At 45.0% G+C, this 21514-nt stretch overlaps 3 protein-coding genes across 4 annotated transcripts; 1 reads left to right on the forward strand and 2 right to left on the reverse strand.

Annotated features, from left to right (window-relative positions):
* The first annotated feature begins 266 nt into the window (after positions 1–266).
* tnni1c (troponin I, skeletal, slow c) lies at positions 267–3376 on the forward strand. The gene is made up of 7 exons (XM_067235459.1): positions 267–327; positions 625–663; positions 1097–1138; positions 1259–1390; positions 1648–1737; positions 2155–2337; positions 2576–3376. Exons 2-7 carry the CDS (start codon positions 634–636, stop codon positions 2672–2674), a joined length of 576 nt encoding a protein of 191 aa, XP_067091560.1. The 5' UTR covers positions 267–327; positions 625–633; the 3' UTR covers positions 2675–3376.
* Positions 3377–4569: 1193 nt separating this feature from the next.
* Positions 4570–15581, reverse strand: b4galnt3b (beta-1,4-N-acetyl-galactosaminyl transferase 3b). Of its 2 annotated transcripts, XM_067233911.1 has the most exons (20): positions 15140–15581; positions 12979–13025; positions 12816–12884; positions 12085–12180; positions 11919–12009; positions 11656–11756; positions 11463–11530; positions 10760–10838; positions 10578–10644; positions 10232–10369; positions 10016–10125; positions 9826–9926; positions 9515–9573; positions 7951–9343; positions 7543–7796; positions 7057–7210; positions 6880–6952; positions 6570–6723; positions 6292–6418; positions 4570–6198 (listed from the first exon to the last, which is right to left on the reverse strand). In XM_067233911.1, the coding sequence occupies exons 1-20, from the start codon at positions 15273–15275 to the stop codon at positions 6087–6089; spliced, it is 3429 nt and encodes a 1142-aa protein (XP_067090012.1). In that variant the 5' UTR covers positions 15276–15581; the 3' UTR covers positions 4570–6086. The 2 variants fall into 2 exon arrangements, 1 of the variants encoding a protein (XP_067090012.1); XR_010876528.1 differs by lacking the exon at positions 4570–6198 and having other exon boundaries at positions 6876–6952.
* Positions 15582–16444: 863 nt separating this feature from the next.
* fkbp4 (FKBP prolyl isomerase 4) lies at positions 16445–21401 on the reverse strand. The gene is made up of 11 exons (XM_067233912.1): positions 20971–21401; positions 20168–20312; positions 19926–20068; positions 19698–19818; positions 19388–19544; positions 18903–18993; positions 18647–18730; positions 18360–18545; positions 18059–18202; positions 17871–17966; positions 16445–17702 (listed from the first exon to the last, which is right to left on the reverse strand). The coding sequence occupies exons 1-11, from the start codon at positions 21064–21066 to the stop codon at positions 17619–17621; spliced, it is 1347 nt and encodes a 448-aa protein (XP_067090013.1). The 5' UTR covers positions 21067–21401; the 3' UTR covers positions 16445–17618.
* Positions 21402–21514: the final 113 nt, after the last annotated feature.

Here is a 21514-nt window from a genome sequence, read left to right on the forward strand (position 1 = left end):
TGCGCGGAGGCGACCTATGTTGCGGCGCGCTATAATTAACACGCGCTATTTTGAAGCTCGGATATAACCAAAGGCTAGTGTAGTAGGAGCCCAGAGCATCCTTTCGCAGAATCAAGGTACTCCCATTGATCATTCAGTTTATTACTGGTATCAATCAATTTATTATCTTTGTGATCAAGTGTCCAGTTGAAGGTGATTTATCGCTGCTCACATAGCCTATACACTTTTGTGCCCCTTATTATCTTTTGCTTTGTGTTATTAGGGAGAGTCCTACCGGGCTCACAGACTTTCCTTTCTATCGAAGCCTCCACAATGGCGGACGAGTAAGTAATACTCTGTGTCTTTTAAAAGTTAAAAGTTGATTACCTGTTGTTTTTAAAAACGATCTGTGTGTTTGTATGATTCCTTATCGCTCTTATTTTCTCCCTTGACTTCAACATGACATCACAGTGATGTGAGTTTTCCTCAACATTTATCAACCATTGCTATTGCATGAAACAACATGCCTATATTGTATGAATGTACAAGTATGATGAACGTCAAACTGACTTTCTGTGTCTATTTTCTATGCGGATGTGAGGGGTGGCAAACTGACTGTCTTCCTTTGTCTATGTCTATCCTCAGGAAGCCCCCATGCCCATGGCTCCTAAGGCAGAGGCCAAGGTACAGTATAGTGTGTGACTCCTGTTGACAGAATGTCTGCATTAATAAAATGTCCCAACCTCCTACACTCAGGGTTGAAGATCTTAGGGTTTAGGGCCTTGCGCTGGTGTTGAGATAGTTGGTGGAGCTGTCTGGCTGCCGGTACAGCAGACAAATGAGAAACTATGGAGCCACTAGCTGTGCAACTAATGTACAGTATGTTTTAGACTTGTCACATAACACAGTGACAAGTGCTATTGTTGACCTATTTCAAACCTGCACCTTGCATAGTTTGAACTCCAAGCATTTCTAACTGATTCTGATGTTTTTATTTAATAGGACAACATTAAACATTCATTGACACAATGCGAAACATCCATTACTGAATATTATATGATAATTATAATAACAATATATTAAACATTACATTATTTTAATTGGGTTTTGTTTCTAGCCCAAGTCCAAGATATCAGCTTCCCGCAAGCTGTCACTCAAGGTAAAAGCTCAAAAAGTTACAGTATATGACAACAAAACTGACCAAGAAAATTGTACCCTGCACTTCGACACACATTCAAGTCCAGTTGTGTTTTCATTCTACCGTCCCAATCCATCCCAGATCCTCCTGTTGACCCGTGCAATGGAGGAACTCGAGGCAGAGACGATGGCGAGGGATGAAGAAAAGGTTCGCTACCTGGGAGAGAAACTTCCGCCTCTGCAGGTGTCTGGCATTCCCCTGGAAGACCTGCAAGTGAGTGACAGACACAGCAAGGCAACAATCAGGGCAGGATCAGGAGAAACGTGAGGCTTCTCCCTTATATCAAATACACCTATAAATACACCTCATGCCTTGATGGAGAATTAAATGTAAGTGGATTGGACATATGGAGGCATATGGTGTCGACTCCAATAAAGGGCAGGTTACATCCCCTTAAATGTTAACAGATGCATTACCCCTTGAACATCAAAATATAATTTTGTTTATGTATTGTTTTGGTTGTTGTTTAGAAACTGTGTAAGCAGCTTCATGCAAAGATCGACGTGGTGGATGAGGAGCGCTACGACTATGAGGCCAAAGTTGTCAAGAACAACAAAGATGTATGCCTTCAATTACACACTTAAACATCAATAGCTACACACATTCATATAGCTCAAGACACTTCCATACCCATAAACAAAAAAATACAAAACATTACAATAGGGGATCAGATGGCTGAGCGGTTAAAGAATCGGGCTACCAATCAAAAGGTTGCTGGTTCGATTCCTGGCTATGACAAATGACGTTGTGTCCCTGGGCAAGGCACTTCAGCCTACTTGCCTAGGGGGAATGTCCCTGTACTTATTGTAAGTCGCTCTGGATAAGAGCGTCTGCGTAAATGCACATTGCCTCAGTTAGATGGACATGTAGATATTAGAGAGATTACACCAAAATAATAATTAAGAGAATAATTTGAATCTTGGAGGTTAGCATATCCTCATTGCAATCCTTACAATAACAATACATCCATGATCTAGATCCATGAGTTGAAGCTGAAAGTGCTGGACCTGGGTGGGAAGTTTAAGAAGCCTGCTCTGAGGAAGGTGAGAGTGTCTGCAGATGAGATGATGAGAGCTTTGCTGGGCTCCAAACACAAGGGCTCCATGGACCTCAGAGCTAACCTCAAGTCTGTGAAGAAGGAGGACATCAAACAAGAAAAGGTACAAGCATGGCGACACACACACACACGCGCATGCATATACGCACACACACACACACACATCAAAGCATACGTATTGGCTGACGCACAAATCCCCTCGCATTGTTTAACAGGTCACATGCTTACAGTATTAGTCATGCTGCAATGACATGAGTTGTTTGTTATTTCTTGGCACAGAATTAATTTATACATTTGTTAACTCTCTTGTAACTATGTGTGGTCTGTTTTGCCCCTCACAGGAGATGAACTTGGAGGTGAATGACTGGCGTAAAAATGTGGAGGCCATGTCTGGCATGGAGGGCAGGAAGAAGATGTTCGATGCTGCTGGTGGCCAATAGGATGTGTTCTCATGACAGAAAGTTGATGACAACACAGAGATAGTGGAGAGGAGGAGCAAGGCAGAGAACAGTGAAAGGCAGTTAGGAAGTACAAGCAAGGTTGGTATAGATTGATAGGACAGGGGGTGAAAGCCAGATATTTTAGGTGATTTCTACAGACATGCGATATGTTTGAAGTGCAAAATCTCAGGTTGCAATAATGATGGCCCAAGGACTTGAACAGTCATCTGTGACAGAAACCAATGTTGGCCATGGAAAAGAGGAGTCGAGAAAAGAAGGCAATTAAGATGTTGGCACTCTGATTGCAAAAAGGGATAGAATACCTTATTAAAAAGTGTTTATTGAGCAGTGAGGGTTAATAAGCCTTGTCAGTAAGCCTTGTGATATCAACTACATAAAAATCAGAAATGGTGTCAGACCCTGGTTTAGTTTCTGTTCATGTCATTGTTCCTCTTGCTTAGTACCTACTGTTTCATGCATAGTATATAGCATATCTATTAAACTGTCTCTTTCGTAAGTGAAGTCTCTCTTGTAACAAGTATTTTTCACAAACTAGGTTCTTTTTTTATGACGTACATTTCAAGCAATGCTTGTGTAAACTGCCAAATGTTGCTGCCACATGTAAATGACAATAAACTTGTAAATAGCCACCTGTTCTATTTGAATTACACAGATGGACTAGAGTAAGCTGAGATTGAAATAATTGCAAACAATAAAAGATCACATACATAATGTTTTGTTTTTAGACAAGGCCACTACTCCTTAACTATTAGAATGATGGTGGTTTTGCTGTCATGGAATTTCAGACAGACCATTGTAAAAATATTAAGCAAAACCCCACCATCATCATGCATGACATTTTTTGTTAGACACACCATCAGAAAGGTCTGCAAGCGTATATCATTATCAAAGCAATTACAATATTCACAATTCACATTACAATATATGTCTCTGTAGTCCTCGGGGAGTCAGGTGGCAGAGCGGTTAGGGAATTGGGCTAGTAATCAGAAGGTTGCTGGTTCGATTCCTGGCCATGCAAAATGACGTTGTGTCCTTTGGCAAGGCACTTCACCCTACTTGCCTCGGGGGAATGTCCCTGCACTTACTGTAAGTCGCTCTGGATAAGAGCGTCTGCTAAATGACAAAATATAAATATAAAATATAGTCCTGCTATTCAGTAGGTATGTTACAGAGACATATAACTTTCTTACTCATGGTTTACAGACCATCTGTTCTTCATTGGAATGAATTCCAGTCCAAGAATAAACAATGGACATCCACACACATCAGGATGCAACCTTGGAGTGACGGTATTGAAAGACCTTTAGGTGAAGTTTGAGTGACAGGGTGAAGTCAGAGGCATCTAAGTAATGCTGAAGGCCAAGATTGTCTGCATACATGAGGTAAGTGTGGTTTGTGGGCCATATTTGTGCAGGTGTGCTACTCCATTTAAAGTTCCACAAAGGAACGTACATCTCTAAATCTCCCACAAAAGACAGATTAGTAAAATAATTAGCATTATTAAAAACCTGAGAGTCTGAGAATCATGCAATCATGCGTCATGCACAATGTCTTGGGGGAGTCAGGTGGCTGAGCGGTTAGGGAATCGGGCTAGTAATCAGAAGGTTGCCGGTTCGATTCCCTGCCATGCGGATTACGTTGTGTCCTTGGGCAAGGCACTTCACCCTACTTGCCTCGGGGGAATGTCCCTGTACTTACTGTAAGTCGCTCTGGATAAGAGTGTCTGCTAAATGACTAAATGTAAATGTCTTGCATGACGTCATGACCTAAAAACTGCAGCTCTAACATAGTCTGTCTTAATGCAAAATACATGTGGGGAATGAATACCCAGAAGTTTTACAACTTAAAATGAATTATTTTCATGACATGCAGGGAAATGAAAAGGATTTCTTTATTGAATTTGTCAAGACCATAGATTTTTTCCTGAGAAAACAGGTAATACCCAAATATACCAAAAAAGGAGAAGGACGAGGTAACAGAGACAGACAGGTTAAAGACCAGGAGGCCATATTGTATCCCACCTTTCTCGTCAGTCTCATATTGCGAAAGCCCCAACATCTTGGTATTTGTACTCAGGACACATCATGTAATAGAAAGGACAGGCTCTAACAGGGAATGTGAAATGTAGCAAAAGCTGCCTTGAAAACAACATTTGATTTATACAGTACAAAACATCATATGGTTGGCTTTTTCATTTACAGGTTTTTCTTCCTAAATCCTTTACCATCTGACACGTTTTTCTACAACATATGGGGATATTCAGACGGATGCAAAATGACCTTTTAAGGTCTATTGCTTCACCCCCAAGATCTGGGCTACATCATGAATACATGAGGTGTAGATCCTGATTCCACAGTCTGGATCACAGAGGGCCTCACCCTCCACACAGAGCTGATGATAAGGCGGCAGACAATAACACACATCTTTGTTTTTAGCAACTTAATCTCGAGACCCTTGATAATGGCACCAGTTCTACCCACCTGATGCTCATTATAATCATCATAGAGAAGGCACATCATTACATTCAACAGGTTTGATAAAGCACAGTTGGTTGACATTTGATGATTTGTCTTAATCCCTTTACCCCAAATACCTGAATAAATATAATGTATATTACAAGTCTTATTTCATCACTAGATCCAATTAATTCATATTTCAGATAGTCTTTCAAAAAGACATTGGAAACATATTCCTGCAGTGACAAAACATACCAGTCAATAAATATTGTCATTGATACAATAAATACAGTCTCAATCTTGTACAAACAAGGCCCTTTGTAAATCTACAGTGACCTAAGCAAACACCTGCCCACACAGGCACAACCAAAATTCAGCCAACAACAAATATACAGTCACAATATGTGTATGTGAGTAGCTGAGATGTGTGTGTTTGTGTGTGTGTGTGTGTACAAAGATGTGCCTGAGTAGGATTGGACAAAGGCCATCGTTCCCTTGGTTAAATCAGCTTAGCACAGTGCCGACCAGTGCAGGTTATAATGCTCCAACCCGGAGCATAGTCAACAGTAGTATCTTCAGGCACTGGTGAACACCGATATCGCTTCGCAAATGATTCTTCATCACTAGTATCCTCTTAGCGAAGGATATCAAAAGGCAGTCATTCAGTAGTATTGCATGGATAAAGTACACAGTTTTGTCTTACAATGATCAGTAGAATCTTCCAGGCAGTGATCAACAACATCAACTCATGTAGTCACAGTCTCTGAGAGTTTGAGTGACAGGAGATACATCTCAATCCTGTATCAGGAATCACCCCAGTCCTGCCCTTTTGACCCTTCGGCAGCTAGTATCGGTCAAGGTAAGGCAGGTAAGGCAGGATGGGCCGGGGGTAAAGTGCACTGGTCGCCATGGCCTTGCCCATGGTATTGTCATGGCTACGTGTTGTTGTGCTGTGTGCGTCTATTCCACATGCCCCGTTTTGAGTGATAGTGATGCATGAAGTTCCTGAGGTAAATCCTCTCCACCTCCAGACCTGACTGCAGAAGCCTAAAACAAAAGGAGAGAAACAAAGCACTTTTCTACTATATGGCTCTGTAATTTAACAAGGTATTGTATACAAACACACACACACAAACACACCTGTCCAGAAGTTCCCAGTCCTCTCCTCCCCAGCGGTCTTTGAAGTCCTTGGTGTTCATGCCTCCTGCAGCATCCAGATCAGACTTATAAAGCCCCAACAAGCCAAAACCATTCACCTCCCAGTAACCTTAGAACACAAACAAACACAATCTCATTGGATTTCAGAACTCGTGAACACGGGACCAACACTTGACACGTTGCGTATTGTATTGTGTACTCAGGTCCACAGATGCACGTCAACAGTTTCAATAGGGGTGCGTGAGCGAGCGTGCGTGCACCTCGGGGCTCTGCGGGCGTAGCGCCGCAATCCAGCCTCATGACGATCGGAGCGAAGCCCATGTGGCCCTCCACACAGTGCTTCCTCACGGCGTCGATGATGGTGGGGGGGAAGTGGATGTGGAGGTCACACAGGAACACTATGGTGTGCTCGTCCTGCGAGGGGCGGAGGTAGAGGAGAGGGAGATGGACAGAAAGAGAAAAGGGGGGGGGGACAGAGAGAGATGAGACCAGGTAATTGGATGAGGGGGATCGATGCCTCCTTGCCCTCTCCTTTTGTTGTGCGTGCGTCACAGATGAGGCTGTACTCACAGTAATGAGGTTGATGCCTGCCTGTAGACCAGCGGAGCGCTCAAAGTTCCCACTCAGCTTCACATACTGGTACCTGACGCGGAAAGTAAACGTGGCTTCACAATAACGGCCTTTAATGAGGTGACAATAGATTGGTCTGTCGGGCATGCACCAGCACACGCCTGCACGCACACACACCTGGGGAGAGTGGAGGTGAGCAGGGCTTTCTCCACATCCATGTCAGTGCTGTTGTAGTCAGTGATGATGAGGTTGAAGTTGGGATCTTGTGTTTCACGGTACAGGTCCTCCATGTCCACTATCAACTGCTGCACCCAGCGAGCCTGATTCTTAACTAGCAAGCACACACACACACACACACACACACACACACACACACACACACACACACACACACACACACACACACACACACACACACACACACACACACACACACACACACACACACACACACACACACACACACACACACACACACACACACACACACACACACACACACACACACACACACACACACACACACACACACACACACACACACACACACACACACACACACACACACACACACACACACACACACACACACACACACACAGTCCTGTCAGAGGCAGAGTAGGGTGTGTGTGTATGTGCTGTGAATGTACACTGTTTAAGTACCTGGTACTATGAAGTGGACCATGGCAGTAGGATTCCAGTGAAACCCCACAGGGTTGCATAGCACCGTTTCAGGGACGTGTCGAGGGTACTGTTTTCCCCTGGAGCGTGGTCGGCGAATCAGGGCATAGATGAAGTGTGACAGGCGCAAGAGTTGTCCAGTCAGATCCTTGAGCTCCAGCTCGAGGAGGTACCTGCTGCCCTGGGCCCCGTCTACACGCCTCTCCACATTCACCACCTTGACCAGGGAGAAACGGCTGGGGATGGACAGGGAGCAACCCATACGTTATATCGGGGCTATCATGTTACGATTGTCTCCTCACACTTTAGCAATCTGACGAGCACACATGCAATCATCATCATCATCATCATCATCATCATCACCATCATCACACACACACACAAGCTCACTTGTGGTGCCTCTTGTTGAGTTTGTCGATGAAGGTCTTGACGATGGGGAGGGCATCGCTGGAACGCATCAGCAGGTTGCCTGACACGTTACAGCGCAGGTCGATCCAATCAGAACGCAGCATCTGCAGGTCCAGGGGGGTCACCTGGAAGGTCTGATCCCAGTTCACCTCAGGGTCGAAGACGGGCGCCGGAGTGAGGTCATAGGCCATGTCGTCCTCTCCCGCCTCCTCCTCTCCATCCAGGCCCCATAGTCGGTCTTCCACTCGGATGCCTCTTTCCGCTCCTCCATCTCCCTCTCCAATCGCCCCCTTCTCCCTCCTCACCTGGGACCCCCCTCTCTCCCCTGTGGTCACAGCAGGGGGTGGGGCAAGGCCCCTGTGGACTGCGTCCAGAACTAGTTGTGGCGGGGAGTCCCTTTGTCTCTCATGCTCCCTCTCCCTGGCTGTAAGGATCCTGGGCTCCAGCCTCCCCATGGGTGCTTCGGGGGTCTCAGGCAGGGGATGGATGGACCGTGGGGTGACCACAGGCTGACGCAGCCTAGTATGGGTAACCCTTCCCCGCATCGTTCTGGGAGAAGGGGAGGGAGAGTTGGAGGCATCCATGGCTGCAGGCTGCAGATGTTTGACATCCTGGACCAGCTCAGCCCTGCGTCCTTCACTAGGCTCTAGATCCACCAGGGGGCGCTGCACCCGTTCCACTGTTTTCTCTGCTGGCTTCTGGAGACCCTCTCTGCTTGGTGCGCCGTCTGTTGCTGCTGGTCTCTCAGCTGCTTTGAGTTTGTCTCCTGGTGCTGGTTTTTCTGTTGCTCTCTCGGATGGTTTGAGTTCGTCTCTCTGCACCGGTCTTTCTGCTGGTCCGTCTACAACTTCCTCTTCTGGTTTAAGCCCGTTTCTCTCTGCCGTTTTTCCTTCTGGTCTCTTCACAGGTTTGAGCTGGTATCCTTCTGCTGGTCTCTCTGCATGTACAAGTCTGTTTCCCTCTGTTGGTTCCTCTGCTTGTTCAAGGAGCATCGTCTCGGGTTGTCCTTCTGCAGGTTTTAACTGGTGCCCCTCCTTCACTACCAGCTCTTTCACTAGCTTCTTTTTCTCTGGTCTACGCTCTTGTACTTGTTTCTGCTTCTCCCCTCTCTTCCTCCTCCTTTTACCAGTGTGCAGCACTGTATCTAAATTGCCCCTCAATGAGGGTCCGTCTACAGGTCTGCGCGGGAGCACCGAGAAGAGTTTGCGCTTGCGTTTCAAAGTGTAATCGTCAAAGTCATCTCCGTAGTCAGGCAGGACGGCATTCTCTCTATCCTGGCGGAGCCTGGCTCTGAGCTGGGCTTCCTCCGCCGGTTCTTCCTCCTCCTCCTCCTCCTCCTCATATGGAACCAACTCCTTCTGGTTGAACCCAAAGTCTGGAAATATAAAAGATGAAGACAGGAGGAACATAAACAAAACATTGGAGAAGACCGAAAGAAAGACAGAAACGTAGACAGACAGAAAAAAAGAGGGAAACAAAGGGTGTGAAAGTGTCCAGTGTGAATGTTGTACTTCATCAGTGATAGTTTGTTAAAACAGCAACCTACCTCTGACTCTCTCCAGCCCCTCTGGCCTGTCAAGTCTCATATACCTAGAGAAACCAAACCTAGGGACAGAGGGAAAACAAGAATATACCACGTTTACAGGGATAGAAACCTTCAGCTCCCTCCCCTGTCCTCAAACATTTGTACTGTCCTTCAATATGGCAATGCTTTTTCTATGGTCTGCGGTAACACAGGGCCCTCTGTTGGTGACAATCAAGACATGTCCAAAGTTGAACCCCACCACGACGCCCTCCCGCCTCCACCACTGCCTCTAGGGCCTTCTCCTCACTCCCATCTCTCTCCAGAGGTATTACCTCTCTAGATAGAGGGGACTCTCGTGGTAGAAGCACGTGTTCTCTGCCTCCATCTGTGTCAGGCGTGTGTAGTCGTTAGGGTAGATGTAGGACATGTGGACCTGAGGGAGGAGCCAAAGCATGATCTAAAAAGGGCTTGACACCAGCCAAAGTGCACACATCATAAAGGAGGAAGGTGAGGTTCACTTACAAACTGTAGGCCCTGGTAGCGGAGCAGAGGGAAGCCTTTGATGGTGTAGCTGGGATTGTAGGAGCAGTCTGGCAACACATTCTTGAGGTACCTGTGGTCAATCAGAGGGACTGCATGCATAGACACACACACACACACACAATAGGATTCAAGTAAGAGGACGTCAGTGCCTATGTGCCAGAGGGCTTGTGTGTGTGTGGGTGTGTGAGTTCTCACTCTGGTAGAAGGTGTCTCGGGGGTCTTCCCTTAGCATGTCGGCGTCGCTGTTGCTAGGCTGGCTGCTGGGAGAGCCGGTGTGGCTGGGGGCGGTTTGGGGCACGTGACCGACATCGCTCATCTTCAGGGCAGACTCATCTGGGAGGGGAAACAGCAGGGGAGAGACTGACGGCCCAGATTCTGTTCTCTGCTCCTCACAGGAGAGGCCAGTGGCGGACATGCTGGGGTTCAGTATATCTGCTTTAGGCTGTGCCACTAGAGGGCTCTAAAGACAGAGGCAGGATCAATTGGCATCTGTGTGTGTATGTATGTGAGCGTGCGCGCGCGCGCGTGTGTGTGCTCTCACCGGTGTAAAGGGAGATGTGCTTGGAGGAAATAACCACAAATTTCAAGCCTTCCTGGTTCAGCTGCCACTGTGTCAAAACAAACACCACAAGCAAATGTCACACAAATGTGGGATTTCAACAAGCACTAAAAAGTAAATGCTTTGTAGTACAGGAAAGGGTGAAGGAGCCATGAGTCACTCACCGCCACCTCCATATGATCTGTCCCTCTGTCATTCTGCTTGTGAATCACCTCAAAGAAGTACTTTTTGTGTTCAGACAGCCTGAGATCAAAACGATATAAATCAAAACAATGTATCGTTCTATCTACAACACACAAAAACACTTTATTTATCCCAAGGCTCTCTTGGGCTCCTCCCATTGTTTTTCATGGCTTCTACCTGTCACCTGACTACATTTTCCCCACACGTCCTTCAGTCACTCCCCCCATAACCTCCTTCCCTCCCCCTCACCTGTTACCTGGGTTTCCCACACCTCCTTTGTCCCTCTCTTCTCCTACCTGCAGCTCATGCTTGATTTTGGTAGTTGGGAAACTTTGCTTAGTCAAAATTAAACGCCCATCCTGTTTGAATGATCAACACACACATGCATGTGCGCACACGCACGGCTGTTCCTTCTCCAGTGTTCCTCCTGGCTCTGAGCCTCGGCAAGCAGAGGAGGGAAAAAAAACTAAAAAACAATAACCCCCCCCCACATGCACATACAACCCCAGCTAAAAATAACTCCTTACCCAGGGTGTGTGTAAGGGAGTCTTAAAACACATTTCAAACGGGACCCTGATCAAGCAAAAATATTGTATATATCTACACACACACAATCAAACACACCATATCAGTTCAAATGTATAAACACTCGCACGCACACTATAACTAGCAGGTTTAACTCACCAAACTGGTCTTGATATTTGACTGACGTATTTTTCAAACTCGCCTGGAGCTGTCCATTCTGATCCCGTCTGAGAGCAGACATCCACAACCTCATAAGTACACATTGATTTTTCGCTCAAAACACCCACGTACACCGACAAGCACAAATTATGTAAATATGTGAGAACACAAACGCTAGAACATCCACACCCACCTTGCCCACCCAGGCCAGCAGCTGCAGGTTGAGGGGGGAATCGTCAACACTCAACCAGAACTCAGAGTTATCATCAGAGCTCAGGGCAAACACAAACTCTCCTGAGAGGGGCGATAGAGACAGTTTGAAAGAGTACTTCATAGTTTTAAGATTACACCCCTTGTAACACATTAATGAGACTTGGTTCAAAGTCCACCAAGATATTGCAAGCAGGACACTGCACGAGAGAGAAAGAAATAGAGAGAGATGAAAAGGAACTGTACCATTAGTATAGGGGTGGAGGAAGCCAAATATCCGGAGGCCATAATTTGTCCATCGGGGGGAGACTGCAAGTTTCTTCACTGTGGTTCTTGACTGGACAGAGAGTATGGGATGTTAGAGTAGTGATCCCAGTTCAAATAATACAGTGTGCGAGAGAAAGGGACTCACGTGAGGGTATAACGGGTAGTGCAGGTTTTTGCGGAGCTGAGCAGTGGAGCTGCCACACCAGTCTTCAAAGATGTGCAGGTTGGCCTGGCCCTTATACTAGACATTATGTGTTGGGGGGGGGGGGGGGGGAGAGAGAGAGAGAGAGAGAGAGAGAGAGAGAGAGACTAAGATGGAAGAAACACATCCACATCTCCCTCGCAAACAACATACAGCACACTACACCAACTGGACCTCCGGACTTTCAGCTGTGGCCCAGATAAGCTGTAAACCTACACCTCTGACAGTGCCAAGGAGACAGTGATATTTGAGCCGTGTGTGTGTGTGGGTGGGTGTGCGTACGTGTGTGTGTGTATATGTGTTCCTATCAAAGTTTAAAAGAAGGAGGTGTGGAGAAGGTTATTCGAAACCTAATTCATATACATTTACATTGTCTTCTCAGTTGTGCTAGATGTCCCAGCAATAACAGCTGTAAGCATTGCACACACTATGACACGAACACCTGATTCAGTGATCTTGGCCTTTAGTATGAGCTGAAGGAGCTCTCAGTAGAGCAACTACTGGAACAGTTGGAATGGAAATTCTTCTCAAGCAGACACTATAACACACACACTGTATTACACACACACACACACACACACACACAGTAACATAAACAAGACAGTAGGAAGTATCCTAAAGCGTGACCCTACGTAAAGTAACTGCCACACACAGCATTGAAAAGAAAAACACACCTCTGGTCTCCAGTGTTGTGGGGTGTAGCTTGTGCGCCAGAGTAGATCAGATACATGGTCTCCTCCGACCTAGAACACACACACACGTTAACAGGAAAACCATGTAACTTCCCCCTTCGTTTTTTTTCTGTTCCCGTCTCTCCTTTATTGTGGCCAGTGTCACCTCTCTCCCTGGGGCAGGTCTTCTCCAGGTGCTATCTTCATTGGCTGCTGTAAAGAGAATGAAAATGGGTTAGAGGAAGCACCTTCCGCAAAATATGCATTTGTCTGAAGTATTCTTGAGAAACTAGATTGACAATCAGTGCTTTGCTGTTTGGTTTTCCAAATGTATCTAATAAGTCTATAAGTATACATGGTCCCCAAAACTGCAAGACTGAGATTATAACCCATGAACTGAAATGATATACAAGAATAATATCAGAAACCAACCTTAAAGATTATATTACATTTGAAACGAGAAATGTTCCAGAATAAGATCAAACCAAATAATTGTTGGGGGGTTTTGTCGTATGTGTATCATGTGCAATTTGAATATCTTATGACTTTTTGACCCAATTACCACAGGGAACCATGCAGGGGCCTTCTAAGACCAATTTTCTCAGGATGCAAGGCCTATATATGCATTTCAGTTTGAACACATAAATGGCTGCCTTCAACACAGCCTAGTATTAACTGGAGTACTAAAACTGTAACTAAATACCTAATAATGGTGTGTGCTGAACAAATATTGGAAACAAACAAAGGTTTAATTGTTTCAGAAAATGGAAATGAAAACAAATCGAAGCAGTACATTTACTGAGTAAATTCATTATGTATAGAGTTGACAGATGGAGGGTGAGGTTGTATTTTCCTGATTACACGTTTGTGAGAAACAAGCTCTTTAAGTGCAAGTTTGAAATGCGTGTGATGCACACACACAACTGACGAAAACAATTAATCTCATTACGGAAAGAAAGTCAGCCACTGAGTTCAAACCAAAGTGACTCAAAGACCTAAAAGCGTTTGTCACTTGAGTCATCAAAAATGTCTCCAGAATTACATAGAAGGGTGTTTTTTTTTTTTTTTACAGATTAAATCTGGATGTGTGTGAAGGGAGGAGAGTCAAACTACTAGTGGCCTGGTATGGTCTGTCATTATAACGAGGGTGGAGGCACAAGCGCACACACACACAGTATTTTATCTGTACCACAAGTCATTTTAGAATATATTTTTAACTTGGAGGTATAAACTGTTGCCTTGCCTAACTGAAGAACTTGCAACAGTTTAAGTTTCACATGGGTGAAACCAATGGGTCTAAGAGTTTATGTGCAGCTACAACTAGCCTAAATAAACTTGATCCTTCCTCCTTGAAATTGCATTCAATGAGCACGTGCACACACACAAATACCCTCTCTGGACGCTGTTTCAAGAGACAGTTGGTTTTCTTGCCCCTAAGAATACCCCCATTGTGAGTAGGGGGCTGGAGCTTAGGAATGTGTGTGTAGCCAGATAGACCTAGAATGTGGCTGCTGTCACACAGAGGCATGTGATTACATGTCTAGCTTTGGCCATATAGACATGAGTTGCTGCTGTCCCCTTAGCACACCAGTACTCACACACACACACCTAGTAATTACGCTCTCCCTTCAAGACACTGTTGTCCCTTTGGAGCCATTAGTGTGTTTAGGTGGGTGCCTCTGTGTGTGTACAGATGGGGGCTGGGGTTTGGATCCCCTGTGTGAATCTACACATTCCCTTGAGGGTAACCCTCGTGGCCTGACCCTTCTCAAGACTGGCTGTGTGCAGAAGTACCCTACAGAGAACAGTTGTTGGACACAGCTGAAAGGGGTAAAATGACTGCATGAGCACAACGGAGGGTTTTTGTCTTCGCCCCCAAATTACAAACAAACCAAAGCACTGCCTGTGTTCCGACTTTTTATCTCTCTGGTGTTTGAGGTCATACAGTCATAACCGACATGCTGTTGAATGCAGTCTACTTTTACAAAATGTGTTGACTACCATGGAAACTTTTCGACATTGGGGCTTTTTTGAGCCGGATGTCAATACTGTGGATTTCATTAAACTTTCATTAACAGACGAGGGTGAAAGTAATCCAAGATGTCTGTCCTTGGCAGGTGTGACTCCAGGAGTGCCCTTTCACTCCCCTTTAACCAACAGTTGTTTTCAACTTACTTCCAATGCATTCGTTTTCAGATGAAATGGCTTGGCATGCAAGTAGACGCACAACACACTTTGATAAATAAACACAAAGTTGGTGATCGGAACGCTTGATCATACAGAAGATAGCTATTTGCTAGCTTCTTTTCTCTAGGTAAGCTACTTACGGGTATGCGAGCTCCATGCATTTGCTGCAACAAACTCATGATACACGGCGACAGCTCCAATTATCAGAATAACTCCGAAAAGAAGATATTTGCCGTTACGTCGCAGTTTCTTAAGAGGGAAAAACGATTTGATCATTTTCTTAACGAAACCTTTAGAGAATTTATCCGTGTCGTTTCTTTCTGAACGTTTGTCCAGTTTCAATTTGACACTAAACGGCGCCCAGAGCTCTCCGACGTTCCGGGGACGCTGAACCTCTCATCCCGTAGGCTAATCCCAGTCACCAAGTATCTGGTGCTTTGAATTAAATTCCTTTTGTTTTCTTTCTAGCATAGAAGGGTGATGGGTTGCCGAACACGACTATTGTCGCTAATTTGGCTACACAGCTAACACCTGACACTGCAGTCTTCTTCTCGGTTCACTGCGCTCGCCGACGGAAAGCACCCAGGGCGCAGGCAGAAAGTAGTTGTAGATGGATCAGGGGCTTCGATTCACCCACCCCTTGTCCCAGTCAGAGACGGCGAGATTCAGGGGTGGAGTCACATTGGCCGCACCCACTAGCTAGTGAATTTACCTAGGAAACAGGTAGGCTAATCTAAACAATTGCTCAGCACCTGTATTGTCATTGCTAAAGGCAATCTACCTAAAGGTAATTGATTGCTAGGCTAGTACGAATGAGAAGCACCAGGTAGCTAAAACGAATAAAATAAAGTAAATTTATATATAAGTTATAAATTCAAGCCAAAATAGCGTATACAATGTTTGTCACTTAAAATCACTGTCACAGAAGCCCTTTCTGCTACACTTAGGATACAACGTGGCGCCAGTTTGCTCTAATTCCTTTATTATGCAGTGTTAGATGTTTGTATGTGTAGCCTAATCTGCGTAATCAAAAGAATGGCTTGTGTTGTATACGTAAAATGACACCGCAGATGGCCGTGGCGGTGACCCACTTGCGCAAGGGAAAACCGGACCCAATTCTCTCAATATGAATCCAGAGTTTACCGTAGGGACCCACTTGAGAATACTAAGATGCATTATTTGTGTAACATAGCCTATAATAAAGCTTTTTTTTTTGTGGGAACAAGGGCACGAGTGTCTGTACTGTTGAAATTTAAACCAACACTTGACACCTTGACAAAAATGTATTATAGCCTATCAATGTGCATGGATCACAGCACACGCACGATTTCGAAACTAGTAGGCTATGTTCATTGATTCTTATCAGTGTTTAACAAGTATTTTCCATAATTAGGTCTCGTGTACACACACACACACGCACGCAAGCGCATTCTGTACTCACGATGAAGACATGACCCCAGCTTGAGCTGCTGTTTATTAGATCCTTCGGCCAGAAAGCCTCAACATATGGAAAAGAACTACAGCACACCCTCAGTCCTCCTCAGTGCTCAGTCCAAGCCGTTTCTTTTCTTTATCACAGTCTGGCTCGTTGATAGACACGGGGTAGAAAAAGCTAAATGAGTAAGCCACAGAACTGTAATGGAAACAAGCTCCTTGCATTTCATCCACCTGTTACATGAAAGAGGCCTACGGGAGACTATGCTTTGGCAGCTCCGAGGGTGAGTGCCTGGATATCAGAGATTAGGTCAGGGCTACCAATCATAGTCTGAGATGTGTACGCATGTACTGTACAGTACAACAGAGACTTGGCTTGGGTCTGTCAAGGTGAGGCTGCTTATAAACATATTCCAGTTAATTTCATCTTCCTAAAATTAACAGTAACACAAAAAAAAAAAAAAAAAAACACATGAAAAAAACAACTAAAGATACAAGACAAGAACAAAGTCACTGTTTTACAAAGCAAAAAGAGGAACAGTCTTGTAACCCCTTGCTGCTATAGTGGAGTCTTAGGTTGAGAGAGAAGCCATGACTGGATCAGGATCTTGTTACTCTTTTGTTCAGTGCTGCTACAGAGACAGACACCGTCACTCAGAACACATGCACACACACTCGGTGATCATAAATGGCGCTTTCTGTTGATCGGTTTGCCCGAGGAAGATGTGTGCGCATGCGTGTGTGTGTGTAGGGGGCGTTCAGCAAAGCCTGAGGAAGATGTGTGCGTGTGCGGGGGTTCAGCAAGGGCTGAGGAGAGATGTGTTGGGGCAGAGGGACAATGCAAGCTCTTAAGTGAATGGACTAGCCCTTGACTTGTGAGGGTTGGAACTTTGGGAACACAAAGACTAGGGTACTACTTTCAGACACATTTAAGCAATTGGGAGGGGTGGTGAGGCCTGGAGTGAGATAGGCAATAGAAGCCGAGCCAACTAGCTGCCATAGCAGTAGCACAGACACACAGGTAAGCCAGTGAAGACGGACAAAATCAACAATTTTTTTTTTTTTTTGCTCCACTTCATTCTCATGTAACTCATATATACACACTCACTTTAAAACACAAACGACTGAAGTTGCAAGTGTCTTAGTCGTAGACAGACTGAAACCCAGCCACATGGTCTCCATTCTCTACTCTTGCGCTCCATTGGCCTCCACCTCCACCTCCATCTCCCCGTTCTCATTTCCGCCATCTGTGCCCTTTTCTGCCTCCTTCTGCCCAACACAATATATAAAAGAAATACATTAATAGCAGGTCTTCACTAAAATATGTTCATATCGTTTCCAAATGTTTATATATTTAGTGAGGGAATAAAAAATAAAACTGTTACACATCTTCCTGGAAATAATACATGTGAAAGCCTAAATGGCTTGTTCCCTTACCTTGGCATCCCGATCAGCAAACTTCTGGAACATGTTAGCATAGAGACGTTTGTCCTTCTCATGCTGATCCTTGATATATTTCTGACACAGACCCACCTAGCAAGAGATGCAGTGAAAATAGTAGTTGACAACATGGACCTCTGGATTCATTCAACTTAAGTGCATCTGTCAATTTCAGACTTAAGTACCTGGCTCTTGGCTGCCTTGTTGCCAGGATACAGCTGAGTGACACGCTGGAAGTCGCCTCGTGCCCTGTCAAACTCCTTCATGGCAAACAGCGCCTCCCCCCTTCTGAACAGGGCCTTCTCATTGGCTTCATCCAGCTCCATAGCCTACCCAAACACATCAGTAGGGGGCAACATTTGTTCAACAGTGCAGAACGCAGAGCAAAAATGCATAGAAGCGAGACAATAGGCACTCTAGGTAGAATTCACCACCAACCATATCTTCAAATATTTCTTCTTCGAAACATGGTGAGGATGTGCGTACCTTGTCACAGTTCTCCAGGGTGTGGCTTGGCTCCTGTAGCTTAAGGAAGCACATGGCCAGGTTCAGGTGAGCAGCCAATCGCAGAGCTTTAGCTTTCTGCTCCTCCCCGTCTACCAAATTGGATTCGTTCTCCAGCCACGACACAATCCTTTTATACTGCACAGATGCTTGCCTGTACTTCCCCTCCTAAAAGACAAACACAAACAGGTTCTTTATTTCTCTGTGTGCCCTCCACCGCTACCAGCCTGTGTGTCACCTGTGCAGACATACGGTTTTCATGCACATACCTTGAAGTATTGGGTTCCCTTGTCCTTGACAATTGCACTCTGCTCCAGTTTCTCTGATGTGTTCATTTCCCAGGACTCCTTAGCCTGAGGAACAGAGACAACATGATTGAGTCAGGAGTGGGTCGACCAGACTAAACACACTTGGGGGTCACTGGTTACACTCCAATAGTAAGCTTTACTTTTCCCTCCAGAGAAACCTGATTGTTTGTATATGTGCGTGCACACATACACACGTTTGATACGCTAAAATATTTACCTTCTCAAAATTGGTCAGCTTGATTTTGTATTGAAGTGTGGCTCCTCCAGGAATATCAAACTTTGTGCTTCCAGTATTTCCATAACCATACCTGGAATTCACAACCACCTCTTAATACAAAGTAAAAATACACATCGATAGACCATTACTTTTCAATTCCCCTGAGTATTAGTGTGGGTCAGTGACTAGAATGTGTATGGATGAGTGCGTGTCTTCTTATCAGAATCAATTTTGAAGCGCAAAGTAAGTGTACACAAACAAGTAAGTTACACTGGTGGGCAGGTGCATCAAGTAAACGTATAATAAATATATAGAATCTTTCAAATTTGCGTTCAGTCCTTAAATATACAATATACAAATGAATGAATGTAAAACATTTACAACTAAATACTGACCAAACTTCAGTATAAAATACAAAGTAAAAGCTAAAAATGAAAGCGTGCAGCAGGGCTGTATGTAGTGAAGTGACAGTGTTGGTGTCGTACTTGGGTTTGATGGTGAACAAGGACTCCTCTCCCTGCTCCATGGCCATAAGCGCCTTCTCCACTCCAATTGGCAGGCCGAGACTCTCCCTTTCTCCCACTTCAAACTTCAGTTCTCTCTGGTCAAACACACGACCCTCGTAGCTCCCCTCCAAAGTCACTGCAGACATAGGTGGGAATATGAGGGTCAGTGGGTTACTCACAAAACGATGCAGTTAAACACCAACTCCAGCAGACTGTGTGTATAGGACACACTTATCTAACAGGGATGCATCTGTAGTCAAGCCCAGTGAGGATGAGGGAGTGCATGTACCCTCTACAGCAGCTCCTTCGTTGGGTTTGGAGTAGCCCTGGCCTTTGGTGATGATGCGGCGGATGATTCCTCCATTCTCATCCTCAGTTATGTCCTCGCCTCTGAACTCAAACAGCTCCACCTGTATACAGAAGGTTGGATTTAGAACCAGATTGAAATCTGCTATTTGACTGGAGGACTTGTGAACACCCTTTAAGTTTCAACCTCAAACATTTCTAGTGGTCTTACCTGGAACACCAGCGTGGCATTGGGTGGGATTTTAGGAGGGCTACCTGCAGTGCCATAGGCATACTCAGGCTTACAGATGAGCTGGCTCAGTTCTCCCACTTTCATTGTTGCAACACCTAGATCCCACGCCTTGATCACTTGTCCTGAACACAGACACACCGCACATTATGACGCTGGAGCAATGGAAGATCCCTGGTTTAACAGCGACCCAGTCAAGAGTATGTGTGATGGACAGTACCCACCTTTTCCCAGCTCAAATGAGAACTTCTCTCCTCTGTCACGGCTTGAGTCGAACTGAGTGCCATCCAAAAGTGTACCCACATAATGAACAAACACTTTATCACCGGTCATGGGCAGCTCATTACCCGTGCCTTCCTTCTTCACCAACTGGGGACAGACAAGAAAAGTGGTGTTGAAATGGTAATTGAACTTAATTACCATTTAGTGGCTGTGTTTTACTAAAGAAATTGAAGGCAACATAAACAAGTGTGTGATCATTCGTGGTTACATTTAGCTACCTCAAAAGCTTGATATTTCACAAAATTATCATCTTTGATGATAATTAGGAATAAAATATTATTATTAAACAGATTTAGTCCTAGACAGTGGTGGTTATTGCTGGTAAGGGAAAACGATAAATGCATAAATGCTAATTACATTTCTAGTCAATCATTCGAACAGTATCCGTTCCTCGAGGAGCCAAGACCCTTCTAGAAGCACGCTTGGCTAACATTAGCTTGTTAGCTAGTTAGTAACAGCAGGGTTAACCAGGCAGCTAGTTAGCAAACGTTTGTTTTTCTGACCTACTTCACGAAACTTAATGCTTCTTCGTCAGCACGCAATAAAAAGAAATCTGTTGGCAAATTATGTTAATAGCTGGCACTAGATAGCCAGATACCAAGCTTCTGACTGCAGTCCACACATTCATTCCCACGACCCAAACTGGTAGCTAGCTAGGGCTAGCATCTGACAAATGCTAGCATTGTTGCATCCAGCTAGCTATTTACAACGATTTATATTAGGGATCCGTTAGCTGGCTACTTACCTTTAAAACACCTCCATCTTTCTTAGGTGTGATATCTTCTCCTTCCATTGGGAAGCCGGTGTGTTGTCCCTCATTGGCCATCTCTTCTGCAGTCATTGCTGTGTGGTGAAACAGCTCCAAGCCAAGGCTCCACTCAGACTTAGGAACTGGCTAACGGACGTTAACAGGCTGCGACACAAATCAAAGCTTCTTGTAGCTTGTTGGACTTGGAGACTGCTAGGAAACGCACACGCTACTAATTCAAGCTACAGACTGTGATGATTGCTGTTGTGGCGTAAATAAATTGACAGGATCCTTATGTGCACTAGTCCGATGACAGACCGGGTTTTGCAGATAAAGGTCTACGTTGTTATGATGCTTCTCTGAAAAATGATTGCAGAAGTCTGAAGCTACGGTTTGCAAACTAGCGTAGTTCCCCAGAATTAGAAGCAACCGAACTTTCCAGACGAGCCTACAGAAGGAGTGGAGGAGGAGCCAAGTTGAGGTTGGCATGTTTTATATTCTCGGACACTTCCAATGGGCGTTTTTTTCTTTCTTCGTTCAA

This window comes from Osmerus mordax, chromosome 4 (assembly GCF_038355195.1).
Source record: "Osmerus mordax isolate fOsmMor3 chromosome 4, fOsmMor3.pri, whole genome shotgun sequence".
Classification (NCBI taxonomy): Eukaryota; Metazoa; Chordata; class Actinopteri; order Osmeriformes; family Osmeridae; genus Osmerus; species Osmerus mordax.

Coding starts and splice junctions, on each gene's coding strand:
- fkbp4 (XM_067233912.1), bottom strand. CDS start 21,066: ATGACTGCAGAAGAGATGGCCAATGAGGGACAACACACCGGCTTCCCA. Junction 18,994..19,387: donor TTGTTCACCATCAAACCCAA/GTACGACACCAA, acceptor TGTGAATTCCAG/GTATGGTTATGGAAATACTG. Junction 18,203..18,359: donor CCCTGGAGAACTGTGACAAG/GTACGCACATCC, acceptor GTGTTTGGGTAG/GCTATGGAGCTGGATGAAGC.
- b4galnt3b (XM_067233911.1), bottom strand. CDS start 15,275: ATGATCAAATCGTTTTTCCCTCTTAAGAAACTGCGACGTAACGGCAAA. Junction 11,757..11,918: donor CCTCCACCCCTATACTAATG/GTACAGTTCCTT, acceptor CGCCCCTCTCAG/GAGAGTTTGTGTTTGCCCTG. Junction 9,574..9,825: donor AGTCCCCTCTATCTAGAGAG/GTAATACCTCTG, acceptor CTCTGTCCCTAG/GTTTGGTTTCTCTAGGTATA.
- tnni1c (XM_067235459.1), top strand. CDS start 634: ATGCCCATGGCTCCTAAGGCAGAGGCCAAG. Junction 1,391..1,647: donor TTCCCCTGGAAGACCTGCAA/GTGAGTGACAGA, acceptor GTTGTTGTTTAG/AAACTGTGTAAGCAGCTTCA. Junction 2,338..2,575: donor AGGACATCAAACAAGAAAAG/GTACAAGCATGG, acceptor TGCCCCTCACAG/GAGATGAACTTGGAGGTGAA.